The 26,647-nt window shown below is 40.9% G+C and overlaps 1 protein-coding gene and 1 long non-coding RNA gene across 2 annotated transcripts; one reads left to right on the top strand and one right to left on the bottom strand.

Annotated features, from left to right (window-relative positions):
* Positions 1-663: 663 nt before the first annotated feature.
* On the top strand, positions 664-13,966 carry LOC116666447. Its single transcript, XR_004323299.1, has 2 exons — positions 664-948; positions 13,647-13,966. It is a non-coding gene; the product is annotated as an uncharacterized LOC116666447 (long non-coding RNA).
* Positions 13,967-14,816: 850 nt separating this feature from the next.
* LOC102509655 (cAMP-regulated phosphoprotein 19) lies at positions 14,817-16,032 on the bottom strand. Its single transcript, XM_032489041.1, has one exon. The coding sequence runs from the start codon at positions 15,917-15,919 to the stop codon at positions 15,581-15,583; it is 339 nt and encodes a 112-aa protein (XP_032344932.1). The 5' UTR covers positions 15,920-16,032; the 3' UTR covers positions 14,817-15,580.
* Between the last annotated feature and the right edge of the window lie 10,615 nt (positions 16,033-26,647).

Here is a 26,647-nt window from a genome sequence, read left to right as displayed (position 1 = left end):
CGCAGCCCAGCAGTAGAAAGGAACATTTCGCCCCCTGCAGGCTGCAATTGTCCCGCAGGACCGGGGAAGCCTAGGGCAGGGCCATAGGGGCACTGCTCCCTGGTATCTGCCCTCCGATTTCGGGTGGATGTGTCTCTGTCCCTGCAAGAGGGTTTGGGGCTTTTTTTTTTTTTTTTTTTTTTTTTTACCGGCCCCCTTCTGTACAGGCCTCCTGGGGCCTCGGGCTTCCCCGGCTCCACGTCTCTAGTGCCTGGTAGGGCTGGGCTTGTACCCAGCCGTCGAGTGGGGACTGTCCTCTTTGGGCTCTCTTTAGTGTCTTTCTTTCCAATTCTCTGACCCCAGGGCTCATGCCCCGTGGTTCTGGCCGTCTGCAAGGAATTCCGCAGCACCCTGGCGCTGCCCTAGGAATAAGTTCTGAGCGCTGACTTTCCAGATCACTCAGAAGCTGCTCGCTAGGTCAGCGTATTTACCCCCACTTCCCCGGCCGGTTCCCCCCCCCCCCCCCCCCCAGTCCTTCAGAGCACATCACTGACTGTAGCTACTCCTAACAAGGAGCTCACTGTTGACCGCACGGCCTCGGGCCTAGAGCAGCCCAGTCCGAGGCTTGTCGGGAGCGGAAGCCCCACGGGGAGGCCGCCGCCGCCGCCGCCGCCGCCACGGCGCACGGCACGCCCCTGGGGCAGGAAGGCGGTGCGCTCCGCACTCCAAGCCAGACCGCTCGGCGTGCCCAGGCGGGGGCGCTCGCGGGCAGGACATTCCGCCGCTCGCGGCGTCGTTGAGGGCCGCTTGCACCCGGGCCCCTCAGGGCTCCACCCAGGGCCGCTCACCCGGAGCGACGTCGGGGGCTGCGCCACGCGCTCGGTCCCGCGCTGGTTACTCTTTAGACATGGGCTGACAGTCCACGTCCGGAAAACCCAGTGATAATTGGAGAATAAAACTTGAACATAGGTGAGTCAACAGCGGCTGCATCATTTCCGTGAAAAAAACCCGAAAAAGCCAGAGCCGGCTCCCCAGTCTGGAGCTCCGCTCCCTCCAACGCCTGGGCCCTGGGGCGGCGACAGGCAGCAGGACCCAGTCTCTTGGAAGAGACACTGGGGAGACAGCCTTGCTGCGGGGATAGGGGACGCCTTTTAACGTGCTCCTGCACGGGCGTTTACTGTTTGAAGAATATACTAAGTCTCTGAATTCAGTGTTTGTTTTAAGTTAATTCATATTTATTCATAACAAACCTATCAATAGATGAAAAACAGCGTTTACGTTGTATACGCTGTATGTAAAATACTGTTTTTAATCTGGGGGTTCTTAATCTGGGAGTACAGGGCCAAGCAGAATTGTCTAAGATTTAGGGTCCATGACAACACTGAAATTGTTTCCAATTTGGGTGCTGATGTGCCTTTTTTCTGGTAAGAAGTTACGTAGCTTTTAGAATTACCAATGTTCATAACCTTTGTTTAAGAAAAGCTGGTCCAAAGTTAACATTCATGGGTTTCTAGATTCAGAACCCTTGGCACTAACACCGAACACCGCCCCCTCCCTCCCACCCTGCGCCACCTCACGTGACGCGATGCTCAAGAATCTGGACGCACGTGGAAGGGTTTGGTTCTCGAATGAAGGTCATAAGAGGCTGGACTTAAACTCTCTCTCTTTACAGAACCCCCCACCCCAAAACCTCCAGGGGCACAGTTGGTTTCGTTTTAAAGCCAAATTAGGGTCAAGTAGATTTACTTCTGCATTTCTCTGCACTTAAATAGAAATAACTCTCTGGTAGGTTTTTTCCCCAGGTTAGTCATGCAAACGGTCTATGCCTCACTTACAACTGGTTTTCAGCTTCTGGGGCAGCCCTGGGCACAGGCCTGGCCCAGGACCTCTCTGCCGCGCATGAGGAGTCTCAGGGGAACTTGGGTGCTGACTTCACTGGGCTGGGATTTTCCTCAGCAGTGTGCCCAGGGAGTTAAAACGTGTTCCTTTTAAGGAAAAAAGAATACAAGATTTTTTTTTTTTTTTTTATCGTGAAGAAAAAAAAAAAAGATTACAAAACCACCCCTAATCCCACTAACAGGCTAACACAATAATTTAACTTTGCTTTAAATATCAGCTCTCCTAGGTGCACACACTTTGCATTGCTGTGATTATAGCAGTATGGTAATTATACAAGCTGTTCTGTTTCACAATCTACTTTTCCTTAACATATCATAAACATTTTACTGTCTTCATAATTAGTGTTTTTGATGGCTGTATACTTCTCCACCCCACAAGATACATGTCATCCTCTCCCTTTGTTGTACATTTGAGTGGGTTTCAGGTTATTGATATGTATGGGTGTATTGTTATGCCATGAACTTGTGGTCAGAGGGTTCATGCTGGAGTCTTTTTTCTCCAGCCAGTTTCTGGTATTATGATGAACCCTTAATGCTCCAGAGAAGCCTTCCTTCCTTCCTTTCATCCTTCTTTCCTTCCTTCCTTTTTCCAGCAAATATTTACTGAATGTCTACTACATGCCAGCCAAGCACTGAGGATAGAGAAGTGAACAAAACAAAGTCTGTGTCACTATGGAGCTCACATTCTAGTTAGGGGAGACAGACAATAAACATATATATTAAGTATTATATATTATATTGTCAGATAATGCTAAGTGCAACAGAGAGAAATGAAGCCAGGTGAGGGAGATGGGGTGTACTCTTTTTTGTAGAGTAGTCAGGGCACACTTTGTTGGTAACATTTGAACAGAGGTATGAAGTAGGTGAAGGGGCAGTCCTTTTGCAGATCTAGGGAAAGGATTTCCTAGGCAGAAGAAACAAACGTGTAAAGGCCCCACGGCAGAGCAGTGTGCTTGGCATGTTGGAGGACGCCAGTGTGATGGCAGTGGAGTGAGTGGGAAGGATGAAAGGGGATGTGATTAGAGAACTGGATTGTACCCTGTCCTGTGATACGGAGCTGTTAGAGGGTTTTGGCCAGAGGAATGAGATGCTCTTATTTACCTTTTAAAAGACTCAATTTGGTTGTTGTGCAGAACACTGTCAGAGTTCAGAGACTGTTACAATAATCCAGATAAGAGATGATATGGTGCTTTGGAACAGGGTACAGTGGTAAAGGTGGTACAGAGAGCCTGAGGATGCATCCAGCAGGATCTGATGATGGTTTGAATGTGAAGTTTGAAAGGAAGAGTCAGTGATGACCTAATATTTTAGGAAGAATGGAATGGCCATTTTTTGGAGTTTTGTTTGTTCATTTGTTTGTGTTTTGTAGAGGGAGACAGGAATTAGGAACTTAGTTTTGGACATATTAAATTTGAATTGTCTGTTAGAAAGCTAAATGATCAAGTCAAGTACGCAGTTAAATATCAGAGCTTGCAGCTTAGGGAGGAAGTCAGAGATGATTTTGGAGCTGTTTGTGAGCTCATGATATCTGGAGCATGAGAAGGCATCAGCTCCAGCCCAGACCTCTCTCCCCAGTCATTTATCCAGCTGTCTACTTGACATCTCCACTTAAAAGTCTAAAAGACAACCTACACCAGAAACTAATATAACATTGTAAATCAACTATACACAATAAAAAATATTGCAAAAAGAGAAAAACAAAAAAGTAAAAATTAAAGACAACCCAGAGTCAACGTGTCCACACCCAAACATCTGATCTTACCCCCTAAACTGCTCCACCCAGCCTCCCCTGTCTCAGCTGATGAGGGTACCATTCTTCCATTGCTCAGACTAAAGCCTGGGAGTCATACTTTACTTTTTCTCTCCTCTTGCACATCCAATCTGTCAGGAATTCCTGTTGGCTCTGCCTTCAGAATATATCCAGAATCTAATCCAAACACTTCTCACCACCTGCACTGCTCCCCTCCTGGTCAGAGCCACTCTTACTTATTTCTTGCCTGGGTTACTGCATTAGCCTCCTGTAATTTCCTCTGCTTCTACACCCACCCTCAGGTCCAGAAGTCTCTTCTGAACACAGGAGCCAGAGGGATTCTTTTAAAACATGTCGGAGCAAGTCCCTCCTCTGCTCAAAACCCTCCAGCAAAAGTCTTTACAATAACCCGCAAGGCCCCGTGTGATCTGACCCAGAGGAGTGCAGCTCTGTCTCCTACTGTTCTCTTCATGGTTCACTTTGCTCCAGCAACACAGGTCTCCGTGTTGGTCCTCAAACATGCCAGACACACTCCTGCCTCAGTTCCCTGTACTTAGAATGCACTTCTCTCAGCTGCCCTCCTTGTCTCATTCCCTCACGTTCCTAAGATTTTGCTCAGCTCACTTTCTCCGTGAGAATTTCTCTCTCCCAATTTATCTCTCCATCTCCTTTCCCCCATGGTAACCATAAGTTTCTTTTCTATGTCTGTGAGTCTGTTTCTGTTTGTAAATAAGTTAATTTGTGTCATTTTTTTAGATGCCACATATGTGATGTTATATGGTATTTGTCTTTCTCTGTCTGACTGACTTCACTTAGTATGATAATAATCTCCAGGTCCATCCATGTTGCTGCAAATGGCATTATTTCTTCTGGCATTATTTCATTCTAAGATCTTTATTATTAGTAGTATTATTTTTTTTAATGGAAGTGCTGGGAATTGAACCTAGGACTTCGTGCATATAAAGCATGCGCTCTACCATTGAGCTATATCCTCCCTAAGATCTTCTTTAAAGTTGGAATTTTATCTTTCATCTTCTTCTCCTTGAACTTGTAAAATCCATTGGGCTTCTCCCCATGGAATTTTATCCTGATATAACATATTTTTAGCCTTGAAAGTATTTTATTGATTACCTTATTATTCTTTTCTGCAACAAAAAATATATATGAATTGAAATTTTAAAAATATTTCCTGCGATCTTCAGATTATAGATGTTAAATTTCTTCTGAACTGAATTAGCATTATAATTATTAGTAGTACCTAAAATTGAGCAGAGCAATATAAATGTGTTATAAATTATAAATAATTATTAAACATGAAAAAGTTTTTTTAGTGAAAAAGTTTTTTTAGTAAAAATGTCTTTTTTCTTTTTTTTGCATTCTTTTTTTTTATTGAAATATCGTCAGTTTACAGTGTTGTGTCAATTTCTGGTGTACAGCATAATGCCTCGGTGATACATATACATACATATATTTGTTTTCATATTCGTTTTCATTATAGGTTACTACAAGAAACATCTTTTTTTCTTAATTTTTTTTCTCTAGATGCCTCTTGGCCACATAAGCAGCCGCCCCGGTCTTCCTGGCGCCCGTGGGCAGCTGTATGATGATATTCTTGCCTTCCAGGGCAGGGATAATCACCTCCCACTGGTAGGGTTGCAGCTCTATTCTGGGAAACGCTGGGAGCTCAGACCTCTGGCCCTTGGAGCTCCCTCCCAGGTCCGGCCCTCTTTACAGCTATTTCCCACTCCTGGCTAGCCCAGTCTGGTATAGGGAACGCCTTTTGCCCGGGACTCCATCCCACTTGAGGAAAGTGGGGCCGGGCAATAGAGGGACCTAATGGGAATGTGATCTGGGCAAGAGGAGAGGAAAAATGTCTTTCTTAATGAGATGGGTGGGCCTATGTTTTTCTTAGTCCATGTATTGATGGTTAAATATTACCTTGCTCACATAAATAAGAACATGAGAATGGAAGGAGTTTTGATATTGCAGACTATCCCTATTATTTGAGCCCCTTCAGAATTAAATGCCAAAAATCACATAACAATCTATTATAAAAATTTTTTTTAATCTGTCACCTGACAACTTAATTTTCAGTTTTGTTGAAAGCAGAAGAGTTGGAAATTACCTAACTTTCAAAAGCGTTGTTACCCAGTTAGAATTGTTCACTTTTCAATTTCTGGGAAGCATACCAAGCAAAGCTTTTCTAAAACATAACAAATTAATATTACTTATATCTTTTATTTTTTCAACAGAGGCACCCTATTTAACCCAATAAACTCAGAAAGAATTGGGAACATAAAAATATTAATTTTAATATGCCTTGCAAATACAGCTGACCTTTGAACAACATGGGTTTGAACTGAAAATTGCAGATTTTTTCAATAAATACATTGGAAAAATTTTTGGAGATTTGCAACAATTTGAAAAAATTCTCAAACCACACAGCCTAGAAATATTGAAATATTTTTTAAAAGTTAGGTTTGTCATGAATGCATAAAATATATGTAGACTCTAGTCTGTTTTATCATATACCACCATAAAATTTACACAAATCTGTTATAAAAAGTTAAAACTTCTCAGAATTTAGGTGCAGAAATGCAGGCCATACATGACACCATTCACAGTGCAAAGAAATGTGAATAAATGTAAAGATGCAGTATTAAATCATAACTGCATAAAATTAACTGTAGTAATACTATACTACTGTAATAATTTTGTAGCCACATCCTGTTGTGACTGCAGTGAGCTCACGTGTTATACTTGCTTAAAATGCCGTGTGAAGCTAATCATCTCCCCATGAGCAGTTCGTCGCTCCAGTAAATAACATATCTCAGTAAAATGTCATCTCTTATGGTTCTCACATATTTTTCATCACATTTAGTGCAACGCTATAAACCTTGAGTAACCTCATAGGACCCATACGAAGTGCCATTAGTGATGCCGGAAATGCTCCCAAGAAGCAGAGAAAAATCATGACATTACAAGAAAAAGCTGAATTGCTTGATGTGTACTGTAGATTGAGATCTGCAGCTGTGGTTGCCCATGATTTAAAGACAAATGAACTCAGCATAAGGACAGTTGTTTAAAAAAAAAAAAGAAAAGGAAATTTGTGAAGCCCATCGCTGCAGCTACTCCAGCAGAAGCGAAAACCTTGCACTTTTTGTGAAATTCCTTTTTATCTTGTACTGAAAGTGCAGCTTTTAAATGGGTCCAGAATTGCTGTAAGAAAGGCATACCTGGCCATCATTCAAAAGTCCACAAATGATAAATGCTGGAGAGGGTGTGGAGAAAAGGGAACCCTCCGGCATTGTTGGTGGGAATGCAGTTTGGTGCAGCCATTGTGGAAAACAGTATGGAGATTCCTCAAAAGACTGAAAATAGACTTACCATATGACCCAGCAGTCCCACTTCTGAGCATATATCCCAAGGGAACCTTAATTCAGAAAGACACCTGCACCCCAGTGTTCATAGCAGCACTATTTACAATAGCCAAGACATGGAAACAACCTAAATGTCCATCAACAGATGACTATATAAAGAAGTTATGGTATATTTTTACAATGGAATACTACTCAGCCATAAAAAACGATAAAATAATGCCATTTGCAGCAACATGGGTATCCCTGGAGAATGTCATTCTAAGTGAAGTAAGCCAGAAAGAGAAAGAAAAATACCATATGATATTACTCATGTGTGGAATCTTAAAAAAAAAAAGAAGACAAATGAACATATATATAAAACAGAAAGAGACTCATAGACATAGAATACAGACTTGTGGTTGCCAGAGGGAGAGGGGCAGGAAGGGATAAACTGGGAGTTTGAGATTTGCAGATAGTGACTGGTATATATAAAAGAGATAAACAAGTTTATACTATATAGCACAGGGAAATATATTCAATATCTTGTAGTAGCTTACAGTGAAAAAGAATATGAAACTGAATATATGTATATCCATGTATGACTGAAGCATTGTGCTATACACCAGAAATTGACACAACATTGTAAACTGACTATATCTCAATTTTTAAAAAAGGCATACCTATAAACTCAGATAAGATTCAAGAAAATGTGGCGTTACATGACAACTTAAAGCAAAAGGAATATGAAGGATCCACGGCTAAAGAATTTATGCCAGTAAAGAATGGTTGGATAATTTTAGAAAGAAGTTTGGCTTAAAAAATTTAACAACAGGAGAAGTAGCTTCTGTCAACCAGAGGCAGGAGACAAGTTCCCAGATGCTATAAAGAAAATCATTGAGGAGAAAGCATAGCCACCTGAATAGGTTTTAGTGCAGACAAAAGTGCCCTATTCTGGAAAAAAAAAGCCACAAAGGACATTTATTAGTAAGGAAGGAAGTGAGCACCAGAATTTAAGGCAGGAAGGGCTAGGCTAACTCTCCTGTTTTGCACAAATGCAGTGGGGTTTATGACCAGGACCATCCTTATCTATAGCACTGCTAACCCCTGAGCCTTGAAGGGAAAACATAAACACCAGCTGTCAGTCTTTTGGTTGTACAACAAGAAGGTCTGAACGAGAACCCTTTTTCTGGATTGGTTCCTTTGTTGCTTTGTCTCTGAAGTGAAGAAGTATCTTGCCAGTAAGGGATTGCCTTAAAGTTCTTTTGATATTGGACACTGCCCCTGGCCACCCAGAACCCCATGACTTCAACACCGAAGGCATCCAAGTGGCCTCCTTGCCCCCAAATACAATGTCTCTCATTCAGCCTCTAGATCAAGGGGTCATATGGACCCTTAAGTCTCTTTACACATGGTACTCTGGAAAGAATTGTCAGTGCTATGGAAGAGAACCCCAACAGAGAGAACATCATGAAAGTCTGGAAAGGTTATACCATTGAAGAGGCCATCATTGTTCTAAAAAAATGCTGTGGCCATCAAGTCCCAGACAAATAAGTTCTGGCTGGAGAAAACTGTGTCCAGATGTTGTACATGACTTCACAGGATTTATGACAGAGCCAAACCAGGAAATCATGAAAGAGATTGTGGATATGACAAAAAAGGAGGGAGAGGGAAGGGTTTCAAGATATGAATCTGGGAGAAATTCAAGGAATTCAAGACACCACATGAGAGGAATGAACAGAAGATGATTTGATGGAGATGCATGCTTCTGAACCAGTGTCAGATGGTGAGGAAGAAGCAGCAGTGCCGAAACAAACTGACACTAGGGAATCTGGCAGAAGTGTTCCGATGAATTAGACTGCTTTTGGCTTCTTTTATGCCATAGACCCTTCTATGTATGACATGGGCACTGAAACTAAAGCGGATGCTGAAAGAAGGATTAGTACCATATAGAAACATTTTTAGAGACATGAAAAAGCAAAAACATCAGACAGAATTACGTTGTATTGTCCTAAAGTAACACGGAGTGTGCCTGCCTCTCCTGCCTCCCTTCCACCTCCTCTACCTCTTCCTCCTCTGCCACCCCTGAGACAGCAAGACCAACCTCTCTTCTTCCTCCTCCTCCTCAGCCTACTCAGAGTAAAGATGACGAGAATGAAAGCCTTTATGATGGTCCACTTCCACTTAATGAATAGTAACTAATCATCATGCTGTACAATTAATAAACTTATCTGTTGTGTATGTGTGCGAGCGTCTTTGTATGAAAATTGAGCAACTGCACTGCAAGAACCGTATGAGATGTTTTTGTGTCATCATCATCATCCCCTGCGTAGTCATCGTGTAGAACATCGTGTGCAAGACTGGTATTGAAGAGGATAGCCTCTCCTTCCACCAGCATCAAGCGAGTGATATTTAACATAAAGTTAATAATGTGTTAGTTTTCTTACTGTTTTATAATTTTGCTTTCCAAGAATTGCATTGCTATACAGTATATCTCTCTCTCATAATTGGAGAAACTGGGTATCAGCCTATCATTCTGGATAAGTGTTTTTTTTTTTTAAATGTAGCAATGCTTCCAATACTATGTTATGAATGACTGTAATACTATATACCATAAAAATTTTATAATGATTCATTCATTAGTGTATAGGCTGGGCTATTGTGAAGCAATTGTATCAATTACACTGGCTACTGTAAAGCAGTCATACTGCTGTTTCTTTGTTATCAGTGCATGAATTGTCATACTTGTAAATAAATGTGATTTTCACATGATCTTTTCATTTTTCATGTCTGGTGCTAGTAATACAACATCTACAGTGTTTTGTATCATATAAGACAATACTGATGAAAGTACTGACAGATGATTCATCTGTTAACAGGGAATGTCAATTTATGATATGGATAAATACAGTACAGTACTGTAAATGTGTTTTCTCTTCCTTATGATCTTTCAAATAACACGTTCTTTTCTCTAGCTTACTTTATTGTAAGAATACAACATATAATTCATATAACATACACAATATGTGTTAATCAGCCATTTATGTTATAGGTAAGGCTCTTTCAACAGTAGGCTATGAGTAGTTAAGTTTTGGGGGAATTAAAATTATATGCGATTTTTGACTATGTGGGTGGGGGTTGGTGCCTCTAAACCCCACATTGTTCAGGGGTTAACAATATAATTTAAAAATAAAATTCTTTTTTTTTCTCATGGGCTTGAAGTATAATTTGTTAAAACCTTGGAGCTGGAGATTTGACTCGTTCGATTTAAGAGAAATGTCTACCCCATAAAAATATTGGCAAACCCAGCATATTATCAAATTAATCGTCCAGTCTTCATATTTCAATTTCAATAAGCATGTTGTGTTTCCCTATGGCAAACGTATCTCATGTGAATTCTACCTCCAAGTTGACTATCATCTATCTATCTATCTATCTATCACATCTTATTAATCCACTTATCTATCAATGGGCACTCAAGTTGTTCCATTATATTGCCTATTGTAAATAATGCTGCAGTGAACATAGGGTTGCATATATCTTTTCAAATTAGTGTTTTTGTCTTCTTTGAAAAAATACCCAGAAATGGAATTTCTACATTGTATGGTAGTTCTATTTTTAATTTTTTGAGGAAATTTCATACTATTTTCCAGAGGGCTGCCCCAGTTGTTATTCCCACCACCAGTGTACAAAGTTTCTTTTTTCTCAATATCCTCAGCAACACTTCTTGTTTGTTGTCTTTTTGACAATGGCCATTCTGACAGGTATGAAGTGACATCTAATTGTGTGTGTGTGTGTGTGTGTGTGTGTGTACGCGCTTTATGGAGGTACAGGGGATTGAACCTAGGACTTCGTGCATGCTACGCACATGCTCACCCACTGAGCTATACCCATACCCCATCCCCATTGTGGTTTTGACTTGTATTTCCATGATCAGTCATGTTGAGCATCTTTACATGTGTTTTTTGGCCATCTGTATGTCTTCTTTGGGAAAATGTCTGCTCAGGTCCTTTGCCCATTTTTTTTAATCTTTTTTTTTTTTTTTTTTTTTGAGGGGGAGGTAATTAGGTTTACTTATTTATCTGTTTTTAGAGGAATTACTGGGAATTGAACCCAGGACCCTGTACATGCTAAGCATGCACTCTACCAGTTGAGCTCTACTCTCACCCCACTCTGCCCATTTTTTAATTGGGTTTTTTAAAAATATTGAGTTGTGGGAGTTCTTTGTATATTTTGGATATTAACCCCTTATAGGATATATCATTTGCAAATATCTTCTCCCATTCAGGAGGCTTGTCTTTTCATTTTGTTGATAGTTTTCTTCACTGTGCACAAGCTTTTTAGTTTGATATAGTCTCATTTGTTTATTTTTGCTTTTGTTTCCCTTGCCTGGAGAGATATATTGAAAAATACTGCTATCATTTATATGAAAGAATGTATTGGCTATGCTTTCCTCTCAGAGTTTTATGAAAGTTTCAGTTCTTACATTTTAATCTTTAATTCATTTTGAATCTGTTTTTGTGCATGGTGTGAGAGAGTAGTCCAGTTTGATACTTTTGCATGTAGCTGTCCAGTTTTCTCAGCACCACTTACTAAAAAGGCTGTTTTCCCCCACTGTATACTCTTTGCCTCCTTTGTCATAGGTTAATTGCCCACATCAGTGTAGGTTCATCTCTGGCTCTCTATTCTGTTCCATTGATCTCTGTGTCTGTTTTTTGTGCCAGTACCACACTGTTTTGAAGACTATAGCTTTGTAGTATAGTTTGAAACCTCACTCACCTCACTTTCAGTTTGTGTCTGTCTTTATAGCCAAAGTGAGTCTCTTGTAGGCAGTATATATATGGATCTTGTGTTTTTATCCATTCATCCACTCTGTGTCTTTTGATTGGAGCTTATAGCCCATTTACATTTAAAGTAATTATTGACAAGTATGTCCCTATTGTCATTTTGTTAATTGTTTTCTGATTCTTTTTGTGGTTTCTTTTTATTCCTTTCTTCTCTCACTCTCTTCCCTTGTGATTAGATGACTATCTTTAGTGTTATATTTCAATTCCTTTCTCTTGTGTGTGTGTGTGTGTATCTATTAAAGGTTTTTGGTTTGTGGTTTCCATGAGGTTTATAGATAACAATCTATGATTATTTTGAATGGATAATCTAAGTTTGAACACATTCTAACAGCCCGGCACCAGCCCCAGCCCCCTCCCATTGTTTAATGTTTTTGACATCATATTTTACAGTCTTTTTGTTTTGTGTATCCTTTCATTACTTATTGTGGATATAGGTGGTTTTACTACTTTTGTCTTTTAACCTTCCTACTTGCTTTATAAGTGGTTGATCTACTGCCTTTGTTGTGTGTTTGCCTTTACCAATGGGATTTTTCCTTTCATAATTTTCATAATTCCGGTTGTGGTCTTTTCTTTTCCACTTAGCAAAATCCCTTTTACATTTCTTGTAAAGCCAGTTTAGTGGTACTTAACTCTTAGCTTTTACTTGCCTGTAAAACTCTTTATCCCGCCTTCAAATCTGAATGATGGCCCTGCCGGGTAGAGTATTCTTGGTTGTAGTTTCTGCTTCTCACCACTTTGAATATGTCAGGCAGCAACCTTCTGGCCTGCAGTTTCTTCTGAAAAGTCAGCCTGGGATTTCTTTTTAAAAATTAAATTAAATTAAATTTTAGAAAATTGAAGTATAGTTGATTTACAATGTTCTGTAAGTTTCTGGGGGCACAACATAGTGATTTGGTGATGAAAATATTCTTTTTCATAATAGGTTATTACAGGCTTATGGGAGTGCTTTTGTATGTAACTAGTCGCTTTTCTCTTGCTGCTTTTAAGATTCTCCCTTGATCTTTAATTTTTGCCATTTTAGTTATAATGTGTCTTGGTGTGGACCTCTTTGGGTTCATCTTGTGTGGGACTGTTTGTGCCTCCTGGACTTGGATGTCTGTTTTCTTCCCTAGGGTAGGAAAATTTTCAGCTATTGTTTCTTCAAATAAGTTCTCTGCGCCTTTCTTTCTCTCTTCTCCTTCCAGGACCCCTAAATGCAAATGCTAGTCCACTAGATATTGTCTCAGAGATCTCTTAAACTATCCTCAGTTTTAAAAATTCTTTTTTCTGTTCAGCTTGGGTGATTTCTACTACTCTTCCAGTTGGCTGATTCATTTCTCTGTATCATCTCATCTACTATTGATTCCTTCTAGTGTATTTTTTTTTTTTTAATAAAAAGACAGTGACAGTATTTTATTTTGGGCACTTACTCAGTATTTCACAGATCCTCAACAAATTTTGAGGTAGGTTAAATATTAGCATTGTATTTTACAAACTAAAACAAGGGCAGAGATTACAGCACTTGTCATGAAACACAGCAGGAATCCTACCATAATCAAGAATAACATGGTCTCATCTTTCAGATTAATCTTCTTCGGTGTGTATGTGAATTTAATGGTGATAGCTTGCAAAGTCATTAAAAAAACAAACAAAAAAACAAAAAAACCCACTAAACATTACAGAAATTCTACTTTGGGGTATTTTGTAATTCTTAAAATCAGTCCTACAATGATTAAACATACTTTGGAATATCCCTACTCCCATTACAAATCTATTTATAACCAATCCTTGTAACAAATTAGCATATTACTGATTTTGTTGTTTTCTGTCTTTTAAGCTGATGGAGCAGGAAGATAATCAGCAAGCTCCACAGAGCACCAGGCAGCCTGGAAGTGCAGGCGCTATGTACGCGCAAGGCATCATCTACGGCGATTTGGGGTCACAGGAAAGCAGGTGTACAAATGGAGCAAAGATCCAGAAAAGATGCCTGGATCCAAAATAGGAGGGGGGGGCCCTGCCCAAGTTAAAGATGAAGAAAAAATACTATCATCTCAGGCTGTGGATTCTTATCATCATGCTGCAGTATGTATGATGCACTACTCCTAAAAGAACAGTAAATTTGTCCCAGTAAAGTCTGTTAGTTAAAGTTCTTACTAACTAGAGTTACCACAAGTTCTTTACAAATAAAATTAAAATTACATTTTATTAAACTGACATCTGTAGAAGCAAAACACCTAAATATTTATCATATGTTCCACCTATCATGTAAATTACTCTAATTGTCACAAGCCTAATTCACTTAGCTCATTATAATTACTTAAAATCCAGCTCATCCTGACATAGGTTCCTGGGCCAGTCTTCTCAAGTATTTGTTTCATTATAAAGTTCCTTTTATTTAAACAATTGTCAAATATTAGTAATAATTCAGGATTAAGAGTAGTTAATTAACAACTGGGAAATTATTAAGGAAAATATCATTACTGTTGTAGAAAATACAGCATTCAGCAGAGCAGGCTTCAAGAGTAAAGATAACAGACAGTGTATGCTTCTGAATAGACCGAACAGCACAGCCCAACACAATGTGAGTCAAAGAAGCCAGGAAAAAAAGGAGGAAGGGGCCACAGGAGGCAAAGTATTTTATTCTAGTGTCCCCAAAATTGACTGTGGAAGTAAAAAGTTTCTATATTAAAAAAGTTTATATAAATTACATGAATTATAATTTTCATAGAAGTCAAAATGAAGTGTTCTGCATAGGACAAAAGATATGCCTAAGCAACATGTCGTATTTACACAAGGCCACTGGATGTCATGGATTATTAGTGACGCATGGAAAAGCTTACGTCTGCGGCAGACTGAGCAGAGATTTCAGTTTGGTATTCTATGACCCCATGACTGTAAACTACTTTCTATACAAAAGCTCTAATGAGATACAGAGTTTTGTGTAGGAACTCTTGTGCTTCTGGTTGGCACATCATCTACTTTTTAATATGTGAAATTAATAGAGACATTTGTGAGAGGTTGTGCAAAACTATTACATTTACAAAAATGGCACAAAAGTGAATTCAACAGTCAATGCACATGCACACTTCATTCACATCTTCAACAACAAAAGGTATCCTAACACTACAGAGCTGAATAAGAATGTTAGCTTCAACGGCAGCTGTTAAGCACGAGAGTCACATAGTTACACCAGAATGGGCAAATATTGCCCAAGTAAAATTCTATTGTTAAAGCTGAAACAGATTTAAGGCCATTCAAGTTCAAGCACAGGATACAAATCTTTCGGAGCCCCATCTATGTGTTTGAAATATGTGACCTTTCTTCTAACTTGTGGTCTTAAACTTCTGTTTTACAAAATCCAAAGGAAAAATACAGAAGAAATCAATACAATAGAGGTTATATTAAATAAGAGTAACATACAAAGCTGTAATTAAGATGAATTAAAGAAAGCCAAAACATTAAAATTGTAAAACTTGCTTGTTACTTGTTGGAACCAGCCCTACACTAGGAGTTAGGTAATATATACAATTACTTTCAAGTAGATTGATTACTTTATGTTGCTCTAACATGTTCTTTTCATCAGTGCACTGTTAAACTAATGAAAAACCCTACACATGTGTATTACTTTACAATAGCAGCACACACTACCGCTACCTGCAAAGCCGTCAGTCTCAAATGACTTAGTGAATGAAAGGAAATAAAAAGCAGAGAAGTAACATAGTAAGGAGAAATAACAGGAATTAGAAGATTCATGCAGTTCAGCTCTTTTAATCAGCCAGCCAGCTTGCTAGTAACAAGAGATGGTTTCCGCTGAGGAAGGTCCTGTGGAGTGGGAATGTGGTCACCAGTGACCTCTGTCTTATCCGGGGCTGCAGTAGGAAGCTGCTTGTTCTTCATTTTTGCTTTAGCCATGTTGTAATCCCCAGAATCAAAATATTTTTGCCCTTTCTGCAACCGTTTCCTTAAAAAATCTGAACCTCCAGGCTTTTGCCCCAGATGAGGATATCTTGCTTTTAATTTTGCTTCTTCAGCTTTCTCTGGACTAGTCACTTTATCTTCCATTTCCTTCTGCTCCTCCGCGGAGGCTCCTTCGGGGACTTCCGCGGACATACTGCTCCCTCTGCGGATGAGACGCCGGGAAGAGATGCGATTACCGGGGGGCCGAGGCCGCCCGGCCGCCCGCCCCGCTCCCCTAGCGCCTGCCGGGGCCGCCGGGGCCGCCTCCGCCCTCGCCCTTCTAGTGTATTTTTTACTTCAGTTATTGTATTCTTCAGTTCTGTTTGTTTCTTTTTTATATTTTCTAACTCTTTTTTAATTTCTCATCATGTCATCCCTTCTCCTGAGCATCTTTATGATCATTACCTTGAATTCTTTTTCTACCCAGATTGCTTATCTCCACATCACTTAGATCTTTTTCTGAGAATTTGTCATGTTCCTTCATTTGGAACATATTCCTGTCTCCTCATTTGGCCTAATTCTCTGTGTTTATTTCTATGTATTCGGTAGGATGGTTACTTTCCTGATCTTGGAGAAGTAGCCTTATGTAGGAGATGGCTTATGGGGCCCAGCAGCATACGCCTCTGTGGTCACCAGAGCTATATGCTCCAGGGGTGCCCCCTGTGTGGGCTGTGTCAGCCCACTGGTGGGAGGGAATGGGTCCTTGTGCGGATGGTTGGATAGCCTGGGAAGCCTGAGGATGGTGCTGGCCTGCTGATTGGAAGACCAGGTCCTGGTGGGGCAGGCTGTGAGGTCTGGAGGTCCCAGGACTGGTGCTGACCAGCTGGTGGGTGAGTAAGCCCCCATAGCTAATAAGCTAGAGGGAGTACTCCAAAATGTCACTTGCATCAGTGTCCTGGTGGTAGAACAAGTTCCCAAAATAGGTTGCTTCTAGCATCTATGTCCCTAGGGGATCTGAATTGCCTCCTGCCTTTCCAGGAGGCCCTCCAAGATCGGCAAGTGTGTCTGACCCAGAATCCTTTAAAATTACAGCCTCTGCCCTGGGAATTAAAGCGTGTGAGATTTTGCACATGCTCTTTAAAAGTGGAGTCTCTTTCCTACAGCCCTCTGGCTCTCTGAACGCAAGCCCTAATGGCCTTCAAGGCCAGATATTCTAGGGGCTTATCTTCCTGGTGCAGCACCTCTGGGATGATGCATGGCTCAGACCCCTCACTCCTTAGGGAGAACTCCTGCGGTTGTGATGGTCCCCTTGTTTGTGGGTCACCTCCCTGGGGGAATGTGTCTTGACTATACTATGTTTCCATCCCTCCTACCCATGTCATTGTAGTTCCTTCTTTTGTCTTTAACTATGCAGGCTCTTTTCTGCTAGTCTTCAGGTTGTTCTTGTAGATAGTTGTGTGCCTGTGGGAGGAGGTGAGCTCAGGTTTTTCTACTTCGCCATCCATACCTTCTACCTCCAGGAACTTTGGTTAACAACCTGAATCATCTCAGGGGATTTATCCCTAGACTCTCCCGAAAGGAATTCAGTCCACCCAACACACTGATTTCAGCCTTTATGAAACCCTGAACAGAGGACCCAGTTGAGCCACATTGTACCTTGTACTTCTGACCTACAGAACTATGAGATAGTCAGTGAGTGTTGTTTCCAGCCACTTAGTTTGTGGTGCTTTGTTACAGCAGCCATGAAAATGAATACGCCATGCTATAGTTCTTTACATAATATTCTAAGACATTGACCCCCCTACCCGCCAATTTATCACTATCGGTCAGTCCCTTGTGCCTTTACTTCCTCTGTTTTCCAGTTTAGACTCTCTAGTCTGCCGATACAGTTATTCCCAGCTCCTGCTCTTTCCCTTTATTGCAGCGCTGCTCAAACTTGACTGGGCACAGCATCAGGCCCCCCGCAGGGCTTGTTAAAACACAGACTGCTGGGCCCTACCCGCAGACTTTCTGATTCAGGAGGTCTGCAGTGAGGCCTGAGACTTGACATTTCTTCCCAGTTTTCAGTGATTCTGGTGCTACTAGTCTGGGGACCACATACTGAGAACCACTGCTTTGCGACAGTCACCCTGATCCAACTCAACTCTGTCTTCTGCCCCTGAAACCAAGTAACTGGATGTTGCTCAAGAGAAGTCACTGCCTGGGCTGACTGGTTTTATTTAAATTTTGATTAGACTCCAAGTGGGCCCTCCACTACTGCCTGGTGGTCCTTTTGCATTTCCCTTGTAGGGTCTCTGACTTGCCCCACACCTTGTCTGTCCTCTCTTCTCAAACCTCCAATATCCTGCTCACCCCTTAGTTCTAGCAGATAACCTCACCTCCCACACTTCACTGAGGAAGTAGAAACCAGAAGATTGGAACTTCCTCATCTTCCCACTAATGAGGTTCTAACTCTGCCGGGGGTGGTTCTTTCTTCCCTTCTGTTCTGTAGAAAGAGAGATCTCTGCCCATCACTAGCCAGCCTCTCCTTCTATGCTCTGCCTCCCATTGCTCTCACCTCTTGGAGAACTCTGCTCCTTTATCCCCTCCTTTCTCCTGTGCTATGTTTGAGTCAACCTGCTTATTCCTGTATCCCCATTTTTAACCCTCCTCAATCTTATGTGCTCTCCCGGCCCCCATCCCATTTCTTCACTCTCATTCACAGCAAAAATTCTTGAGAAAGTTGTCAACTTCCTGTGTTTCCACCTCCTCACTTCCCATTCACTCTTTTAAAGGATCAGTGGCCAGTGTCTGTTTACTGACTAAATATTACATTGGATGCTTATCTGTTGAGTGTTGTTCTGTGGTCCCCAATCTCATGAGTTTAAGGACAAACCCCTCAATATGGCATCTAGAGCTAGTGACAAGTGCTGTGCAGAAAACAGAGGAAAGTGATGGTTTTCATGACTCATAAGGACATTCTGAGCACCTACAATGCACCTGGAATAGTGTTAGGCACTGAGAATACATCAGTGAAAAAGCAAAGGTTCCCTTCCATGTGGAGTTTACATTCTAGTTGGAGAATATAGAGAATAAACAACAGCAACAAAATGTAAAAAATGTTTATTAGCAATATGTGGTATATGAAAAAATAAAACTGACTGCACTTCAAAAAAAAAGTTAAAAAAAAAAAAAGAAAAAGCCGAGACAGTTAGGGAATGTATACAGGAGGGTTGTAATTTTAAGTAATGTGGTCTAGATAAGACCCCACTGAGAAGGTTATTGGAGTAAAGACCTGACAGATGAAGAGGAGTTAGTGGGGCAAATATCTGGAGGGAAGAACATTCCAGGCAGAGAAAAGAGCAGGAGCAGGAGCCTCAGGGCGTGAGCATGCCTGGCTGGTGGAGTAACTGCAGGAAACTGCAAGGAATGACCAGAAGGCCAGTTGGCCTGGTGCTTGGTGAGCAAAGGGAATGACTAAGGATCACCAAGGGACCAGACTGTGTAGGGCGGAGTTTGGCAAACTTCTCTGTAAAGAGCCAGACAGTAAATATTTGAAGCTTTGCAGGTCACACAAAGTCTCTGTCACATGTCTTCCTTTTCTTCTTAATTTTTAAACAGCCTTTATCACTCATATGTGGAATCCAAAAGAAAAATAAAAAGAAGACACTAATGAACTTATCTACAAAACAGAAATAGACTTAGACATAATAAACAAACATGGTTACTGGAGGGAAAGGGAGTGGGAAGGGATAAATTGGGAGTTGGAGATTTGCAAATATTAACTACTATATATAAAATAGCTTAAAAAAACCAAATTACTTCTATATAGCACAGGGAACTATATTCATTATCTTGTAGTAATCTATAGTGAAAAAATATGAAAATGAATATATGTATGTATGTATATGTATGACTGAAACATTATGCGGAACACCAGAAATTGACATGTAACTGACTATACTTCAATTTTTAAAAAGTGTGAAGTCTTCTTTCCTCTGCAGTATAAGGATTTCACCCACTGGCCTTAGTTTGCCATCCTCTGAGACCTTGTAGGCCATTGTAAAGATTTTGTTTTCACTCTGAGTGAGATGAGAGGCCCTGGAGGATTCTGAGCAGAGGAGTGACATGATCTCTCCTAGATTTTAAAAGGATCTCCCGGCTGTTGTGTGGAGAATAGGCTGAAGGGGTGGTGTGTGAAGTGGGAGGCAGGGACGCTAGAGTTTAGATTATATATGGGGCAAAATAAACTATCCAACTTAGAGGCTTAAACAACAAACTTTTATTATTATTCTTGGTTCTGTGGGTCAGGAATTCGGACAAAGCACAGCAGGGCTAGCAATTTCTGCTGGGCTTAGAACGTCCCATAGGGCTCCTTCACTCACATGTGTTCACAGACAGGCGGGGTCTGGCTGCAACAGCAACACTGGGGTCATGGGTCTGGCAGCTTGGCCCTTGCTGTTGGCTGGATGACTTGGTTCACCTCTAGGTGGTCTTATAGCCTCTCCCTCTTCATGTGGGCCCTCCAACAGGGGAGCCAGAGTTCTTACATGGTAGCACAGGGCTTCCAAAAGTGTAGAAGTAAAGGCTTCCAGGCCTTCTTTAAAGGCTTAGGCTCATCGCTGGCAAGTACCAGTGCTGCACATCCTCTTACTTAAAGCGGGAACAGCGCCAACTCAGATTTGAGGGGAGGAACCATTCAAGGACATGAATACAGTAGCTGGAGTTCCCTAGGGGGCAGGGGTACCAAAGTGGTAGACCAACACCACTGAATTAAAAGCTATTTTAAGAATTGAGGCAAGACATGATGGAGGTTTGGACCAAGGGATTAGCAATGGAGATGGTAAGTATTTCCTGGTTTCTGGATATGTTTTGCAGGTAGAGTTGAGAGGATTTGCTGATGGCATTGTATGCAGGAGTAAGACAGAGAAGAGTCAAGGATAACTCTGAGGTTTTCAGACTGAGCATCTGGAAGAATGCCCTTTACTGAGCAGAGGACTGAGGGAGGGGCAGGGCTAGGGGGATTGTCAGGAGTTCTGATTTGGAATTTTAAGTTCGAGATTTCTATTGGCTATATACAAATTAGATATCAAGGAGCAGTTGAATATGCAGGTTTGGAGCAGTCTGTTTGGATATATAATATAGTTTTCAAGTTGTCATGTTCAGGTCGTATTTAAGGCTTGGGGACAAGATGATATAACCAAGGTGGCTTAAAAGCAAGAAAGGGAAATTCTAGGTGGCAGAAACCAAAAAAGGAGACCAAAGCTAGTATGGTGATCAGAATTTGAAGCTGGGACAGGATAGGTCTCAGGTGCTAAGGATTTTTTTTTTTTTGATATATATATTTATTGACATATAGTCAGCTTACAATGTTGTGTCAATTTCTGGTGTACAGCATAAGGGACGAGTTTTTAATATTATGGCAATAGGAGATGAGGCTTTGGACTTGGAAAGACTTGGAGTTGGAATGAAGGTCCCATCATAAAGTTTGAAAGAGTCCACTAAAAGTCTGGCAGAGTGAATAAAACCAGTACTCCGTGGAGAAATTTCAGAACAGTGTGGACAAGGGGATGTTCCTAAAATCTTTCAAAGAGAAAACAGTTTTCTACAAAGCCTCACAGAACAGAAGACATCTGAATTCTCACCTTTCTTATGGAAAGCTAGGAGGCAATTGAAAAATGCCTTCAAAATATTAAGGAAAAAATTATTTTCAACTTTGAATTCTAACCCTACCAAGCTATCAAGTAAGGGTAGAAAAAAGATTTTTCAGACGTGCAAAGTCTCCCAAAATGTCACTTCCAGTGCACTTTGGGGACACAACAGGAGAATTTGCTCCACTAAAACAAGAGGATAAACCAAAAGGGAGGAAGAATGGGAACTAGGAGCTCAAGTCTTCATCACAAGAGAGGTAAAAGAAATCCCAAAACGGATGGTGAGTGGAGAATCCAAGATGACGATGATGGTGCAGGCTTGGAGGACAACAAGCTCATACTGGAACAAGTCAGAAAGTTCCAGAGAGATTTTAAGTAGATGGGATAGATAGCATGCTTAAAGGTAATAAGTGCACTTAAGAGGAGATTTACATAGCTGATGGAACATTTGAAGATACATTCGGATAAGGACATAGAAACTAAGCAAATAAAGATCTACTTTTATTTTAAAAGGGAAAACAAAACTAAAACTAAAAATTGCCAGTTGATTGTAACATGCATCATGATTTCAGAGATGTTAAAATGTAATCAAATGTACATGTTAGAGTCAAAATCCAGAAGTAGGTCCTTCACCTGTGAATGGTAAGGATTTCTGTTTTTATATGCTGAGATTCACCTCCCCTAATACCCTTGGATAATAATTTGACTGAATCTAAATTTCTTTCATTCCTAAAGCTTTTTGTTCAATTCTGGAAAAAAAACAACAACAGAATTTTTCTTTTCAAATATTGCTCTTCCCGCCATTTCTTTTGATTCTCTTTCTCTGGAACTCCTATTATATAGATATTTAAACCTTGAAATCTGTTCTCCATGTTGTTAATACTGTTTGTTTCTGTTTATCTCATTCTGTTTTGTGGCTGAGTCCCTCAGTTCTCTCTTCGAATTCTCTAATTTACTCTTTGAGCATTTTCAAATCTAGAGTTTCTCCCGTTATGGCCTTTTAGATGTCAATTAGGGTATTTTTCATTTCAAGGATTTCTAATTGGTTATTGTTCATATTGCTTCATTTCAGTTTATTTTCGCTTAATAATTTCCTTTTGAAATGGAAGGCATGCATTCATCTCTGAACATTTTCAACATTTATTGTAAAGTCTTTTTATATGCTTTTATAAATTTCCAGTGGAAAATTTCTCAACTTTCCAGTGGAAATTTGAGAAAATTTCTGATCTGATGGTTAATTTCAAGGGCTATCTTTCTCACCAAGGAGGTTCTCTCATATGAATTGGAATTACGGTTTGCAGGCTCTTTTTGTATGAGAAAAGATTTGTTTTTGTTTGATTTCTCTCTTTCTGACTTTCCTCTCATCCCTTCTCAGGATACAACCCTCTGGCCTCCACCTGGAGCCAGGGCTTTGGGTCACAATCCTCCATCCCCAGATATTAGGAATATGGTGGATCTAGTCAAGGGCCAGTAGACAACCTGACAATTTCTGCCAGCAAGGTGTCCTCACCTTCCCAGGCTCTAACAAAGCCAGAGTCCACAGATTGACAGCTGTTTTCTTCAACTTGTTTTCACAAGCAGTGGTGCCCACAGCAGCCTCTGGTATCAAGCTGTGAGTTTCAGAGCTGAACGCTCACCCAGCTGCCAATGTCCAGCTTCTAGACTTAGAGCCCCACGAGCCTGAGACATCAGCCCCACTGATCTTACTGTGATTCTATTTTATTTCTGGCTTGTGGATATATGTAAGGGTCCATCTATACCTTTTAAAAATCATTTTTGTTAATGTCATGGCAGGCTATGTATTTTTCAATTAAAGGGATCTTTTGGATATAAAAACTCACTTCCTTGTGTTGACTTCAATCTCCTCACACCTGCTTTCTATCCTCCAGCCCTCATCTGAAACTGCTAAGTCAAAGGCACTGATGACCCCCAGGCTGCCAAACCCAGTGGATATTTCCCTGTCCTAATTGTACTTAGCCATTGGCAGCTTCTGATATAACTGTTTCGTTCTTAAAACATCACTGTTTGCTTGGCTACCCAGCATTCTCCTGATTCTCATTCTCCTTGTCCTCTGCAGCTCAATAGATCAGCAATCTTAAGACATTCCTTTGTCTTCCAGCATTTACTGTTGCTGATGATTGACTTGCTAAAGTCTGTTAGTCTTTTTGTAGTTACTTGTCTTTTTCCACAGTTTGCTTTTAAGATTTTTGTTTCTTATATTTGATTTTTTTTAAACCATGATGTCTAGGTATGAATTTGTTTGTATTTTTCTCAATATTATGTGACCCACACCTGATGGGTAATGTGTGTTCAGGTCCCAAACCAGTGCAGAAACAGGCCTGGGTTCCAGTTTGTCATCGATGATTCTTTTTCTGCCTGTGGCCCAGGCTAGTGGCAAACTTCCCTGCTCCTTCTCCAGGCTGGTAAGCAGAGTTCTTCTGTCCTTCTGTAGGGAGAAGGTAGGACTTTTGCTTCAACTCCAGGTCTTGTCAGGGCTCAAGGCCTCATTTTCTGTTGCCACGGCCCCATTAAAATCCCATTACTTAAAAAACCCCCCAAAAACAAAAACAAACCCAATACTAAACAAAAACCCCCTAAACCCAGCCGTAATCCCTAAGGCCTATTTTTTCTCAGCTTTGCATTCTGCTTACCATGCTGACTTTGGGTTCCCTTTTGATTTCTGGCACCTGGGAATTTCCCTTCCTCAGTCTCAGGTACATCTTAAGAAAAAACTATCCAGCATTCCTCTTCGTGCGAGTGGTGAGTCCTGCTTCAGTTCCGTCAGCTTGCCTTGGTTTCAAGACACTATTTTGGAACTCAAAGCCAAGAATTTGACTCTTTCTCCTCACTGGGCCTTTTAAATCCTCTTTTTTTTGTGTTAATAAACCTCATCCCCAAGATTTAGTATAACTAAGCTAGCCAAACTGAGCTCCAGTCAGTTGAAGCCAGTCTTCAATACAGTGGGGCTTGGGAATTTCTGACCTTCAGGATAAAGTTCAAGTTCCCCGAACATTCTGACCCTATGTTCCTAACTCTATTTCCTGTTACCCTTCTTATGTAGCCCGTGCTTTTGACAAACCAGAGTGTTTGTGGTTCTCCATTTACCCCTGAGCTTTCTCACCTCCATGACCTTGCCTGTGATGAGCCCTTTACCCATAATTCTTTTGCCATCACTGCAGGCCAAATCCAGCCTGTCTCCCAAAGTCCAGCTCAACCGGTGCTCCTGTGAAGCCTGGCTAATCTTCCTGGTCTAAAGTTTTCTGTGCTTCCTCTGGTTTTCTGTTACTAAGGGAGGCAGCTGTGATGCAAAGGACTAAATTTTTGAATTGATATGAGAACCTAGTTCTGCTACTCCTTAGCTATCGTTTTTTTAACCTGCCTGAACTTCAATTTTTCATATATAAAGCAGAGATCAAATATCTATCCCATAGAGTTAAAGTTTCTTTTATGACTTTTTAAAATTGAAGTATAATTGATTTACAATGTTGTGTTAGTTTTTGGTGTACAGCACAGTTATATAGTTAGTTATACTATATATATAAATCTACTCTTTTTCATATTCTTTTTAATTATAGGTTATGACAAGCCATTGAATATAGTTCCCTGTGCTATACAGTAGGACCATGTTGTTTATGACTATTTTGGTTTTTTTTCCCCAAGTAGTTAATGAATGAATGGAATGCTTTATTAGTTTCATACAGTGCTTATTAAATGACCATATACTTAGCAGTTTACAGCAACATCTATTTATTATTTCAAACCTCATTTGTGACTGCTTTTTTTTCCTTTTGCATTATTTTTTATTGAAGTATAATCAGTTTATGATGTGTCAATTTCTGGTGTACAGCACAATGCTTCGGTCATATATGAATATACATATATTCGTTTTCATATTCTTTTTCACCATAAGCTACTACAAGATATCGAATATATTTCCCTGTGCTGTGCTGTGTTGATCTATTTTATACATACCAGTGTGACTGCTTTTCATGATTCCACTTTTTTTTTGGACTGTTTTTGTTTTGAGTGACAGAAAAACCCAAACCAAATTGGCTTCTGACAAAAGAGCATTGATTGGTTTATGTAGGTGAAAAGTCTAGGGACAGAGATGGCTTCAGGCATGGGTGAATTCAAAGCTCAGACGATCTGGTCAAGAGTCTGTATCTCTCCTTCTCTCAGCTCTGCCTTTTGCTCTGTCACCTTCAGGCTCAGGTTCAGAGTGGCAAGATGGCTGGCAGCAGTCCCAGAACCCACAGCCTTTGTGCTTCAAGTCCAGCAGACAAACTTGAGAACCCCTTTCTCAGAAGTCCCAGCTAAATTCGCATTGCTCTCAGTGGGTCACATTCCCATCCCCAAGGTGGTCACTATGGCTAGGAGAACCTGGTGCTTGGATTGCCTGGGGCCCAGGAGACTTGTTCTGCCTCAGACCCAGGGGTGCAACCCTGGCAGCAGCACACGGGAAGAGTGGGTGGGTGCAGGTTCTTCACTGAGAAGTCAGGGTCCCTTTGCCAGAAGGGAGAAAGGATGCTGAATGAGAAAAACGGCATCTGTCCTCCGCAGGTTTGCCGAGCATCAAATGAGATCATCTAGGGAAACTGACTTCAGAAAGCCCCATTCAAGTACAAGTGATGACTAGTCCTTGGCTCTCTCTCTTATGGCACGCAGCACTTTCTCCCTTCTATTACTGTTATCGAGTTCATGCTTAATCTCCCCTACTGCATCCTGAGCAACTAGAGAGCAGGGTCTGTGGCTCGGACATATTTAAAGCATTTTACCACTTCTCTCACTCAGCACACAGAAAATAGAATGTCCTCAGTAAATGACTGTGGAATAACCGAATGAGTCTAAAATTCAAAGCATTCCCCAGAATTGTGTTAATCCCTAGGCCAAACTTTAGAAGACTTGGGAGAACTTTGCTTGTTCGTTGCAGTCATAGGTAGGTCAGTTCTAGCTTTTTTCACAGTGGGTGAGGAGCAGGGTGAGAAATAATTTCCAGAAGGTGTGTTCTTGCATTGATTTACTGCCCTGGCCAACCGAAGGCATTGACCAGCAGGGCAGGTTTGAGGCTCTGCTTCGAGGAAGTTTTGAGTTTAATTAAAGGAACTAGGTCTCAGATCTGGTGGAGCCGCTGGAAGCCCAGCCCAAGGGAATCTGCTCTCCTGTGTCCCCGTGGTTGTATTCATTTCCTTAGATTTCCTCTCAGAACATGCAGCCTGGAGCTTCCGGGGCCATACTGGAGTTTAGGTAATGAACTCTTGAAAGAGGGGATGAAGGACCCAGGTAACTTGAAATAGTCTACAGGCTACAGGTG

Source organism: Camelus ferus, chromosome 10, assembly GCF_009834535.1.
Source record: "Camelus ferus isolate YT-003-E chromosome 10, BCGSAC_Cfer_1.0, whole genome shotgun sequence".
In the NCBI taxonomy this organism is placed as follows: Eukaryota; Metazoa; Chordata; class Mammalia; order Artiodactyla; family Camelidae; genus Camelus; species Camelus ferus.
Note: the sequence above shows the minus strand (reverse complement) of the source record. Positions and strands in the feature narration are given on the sequence as shown.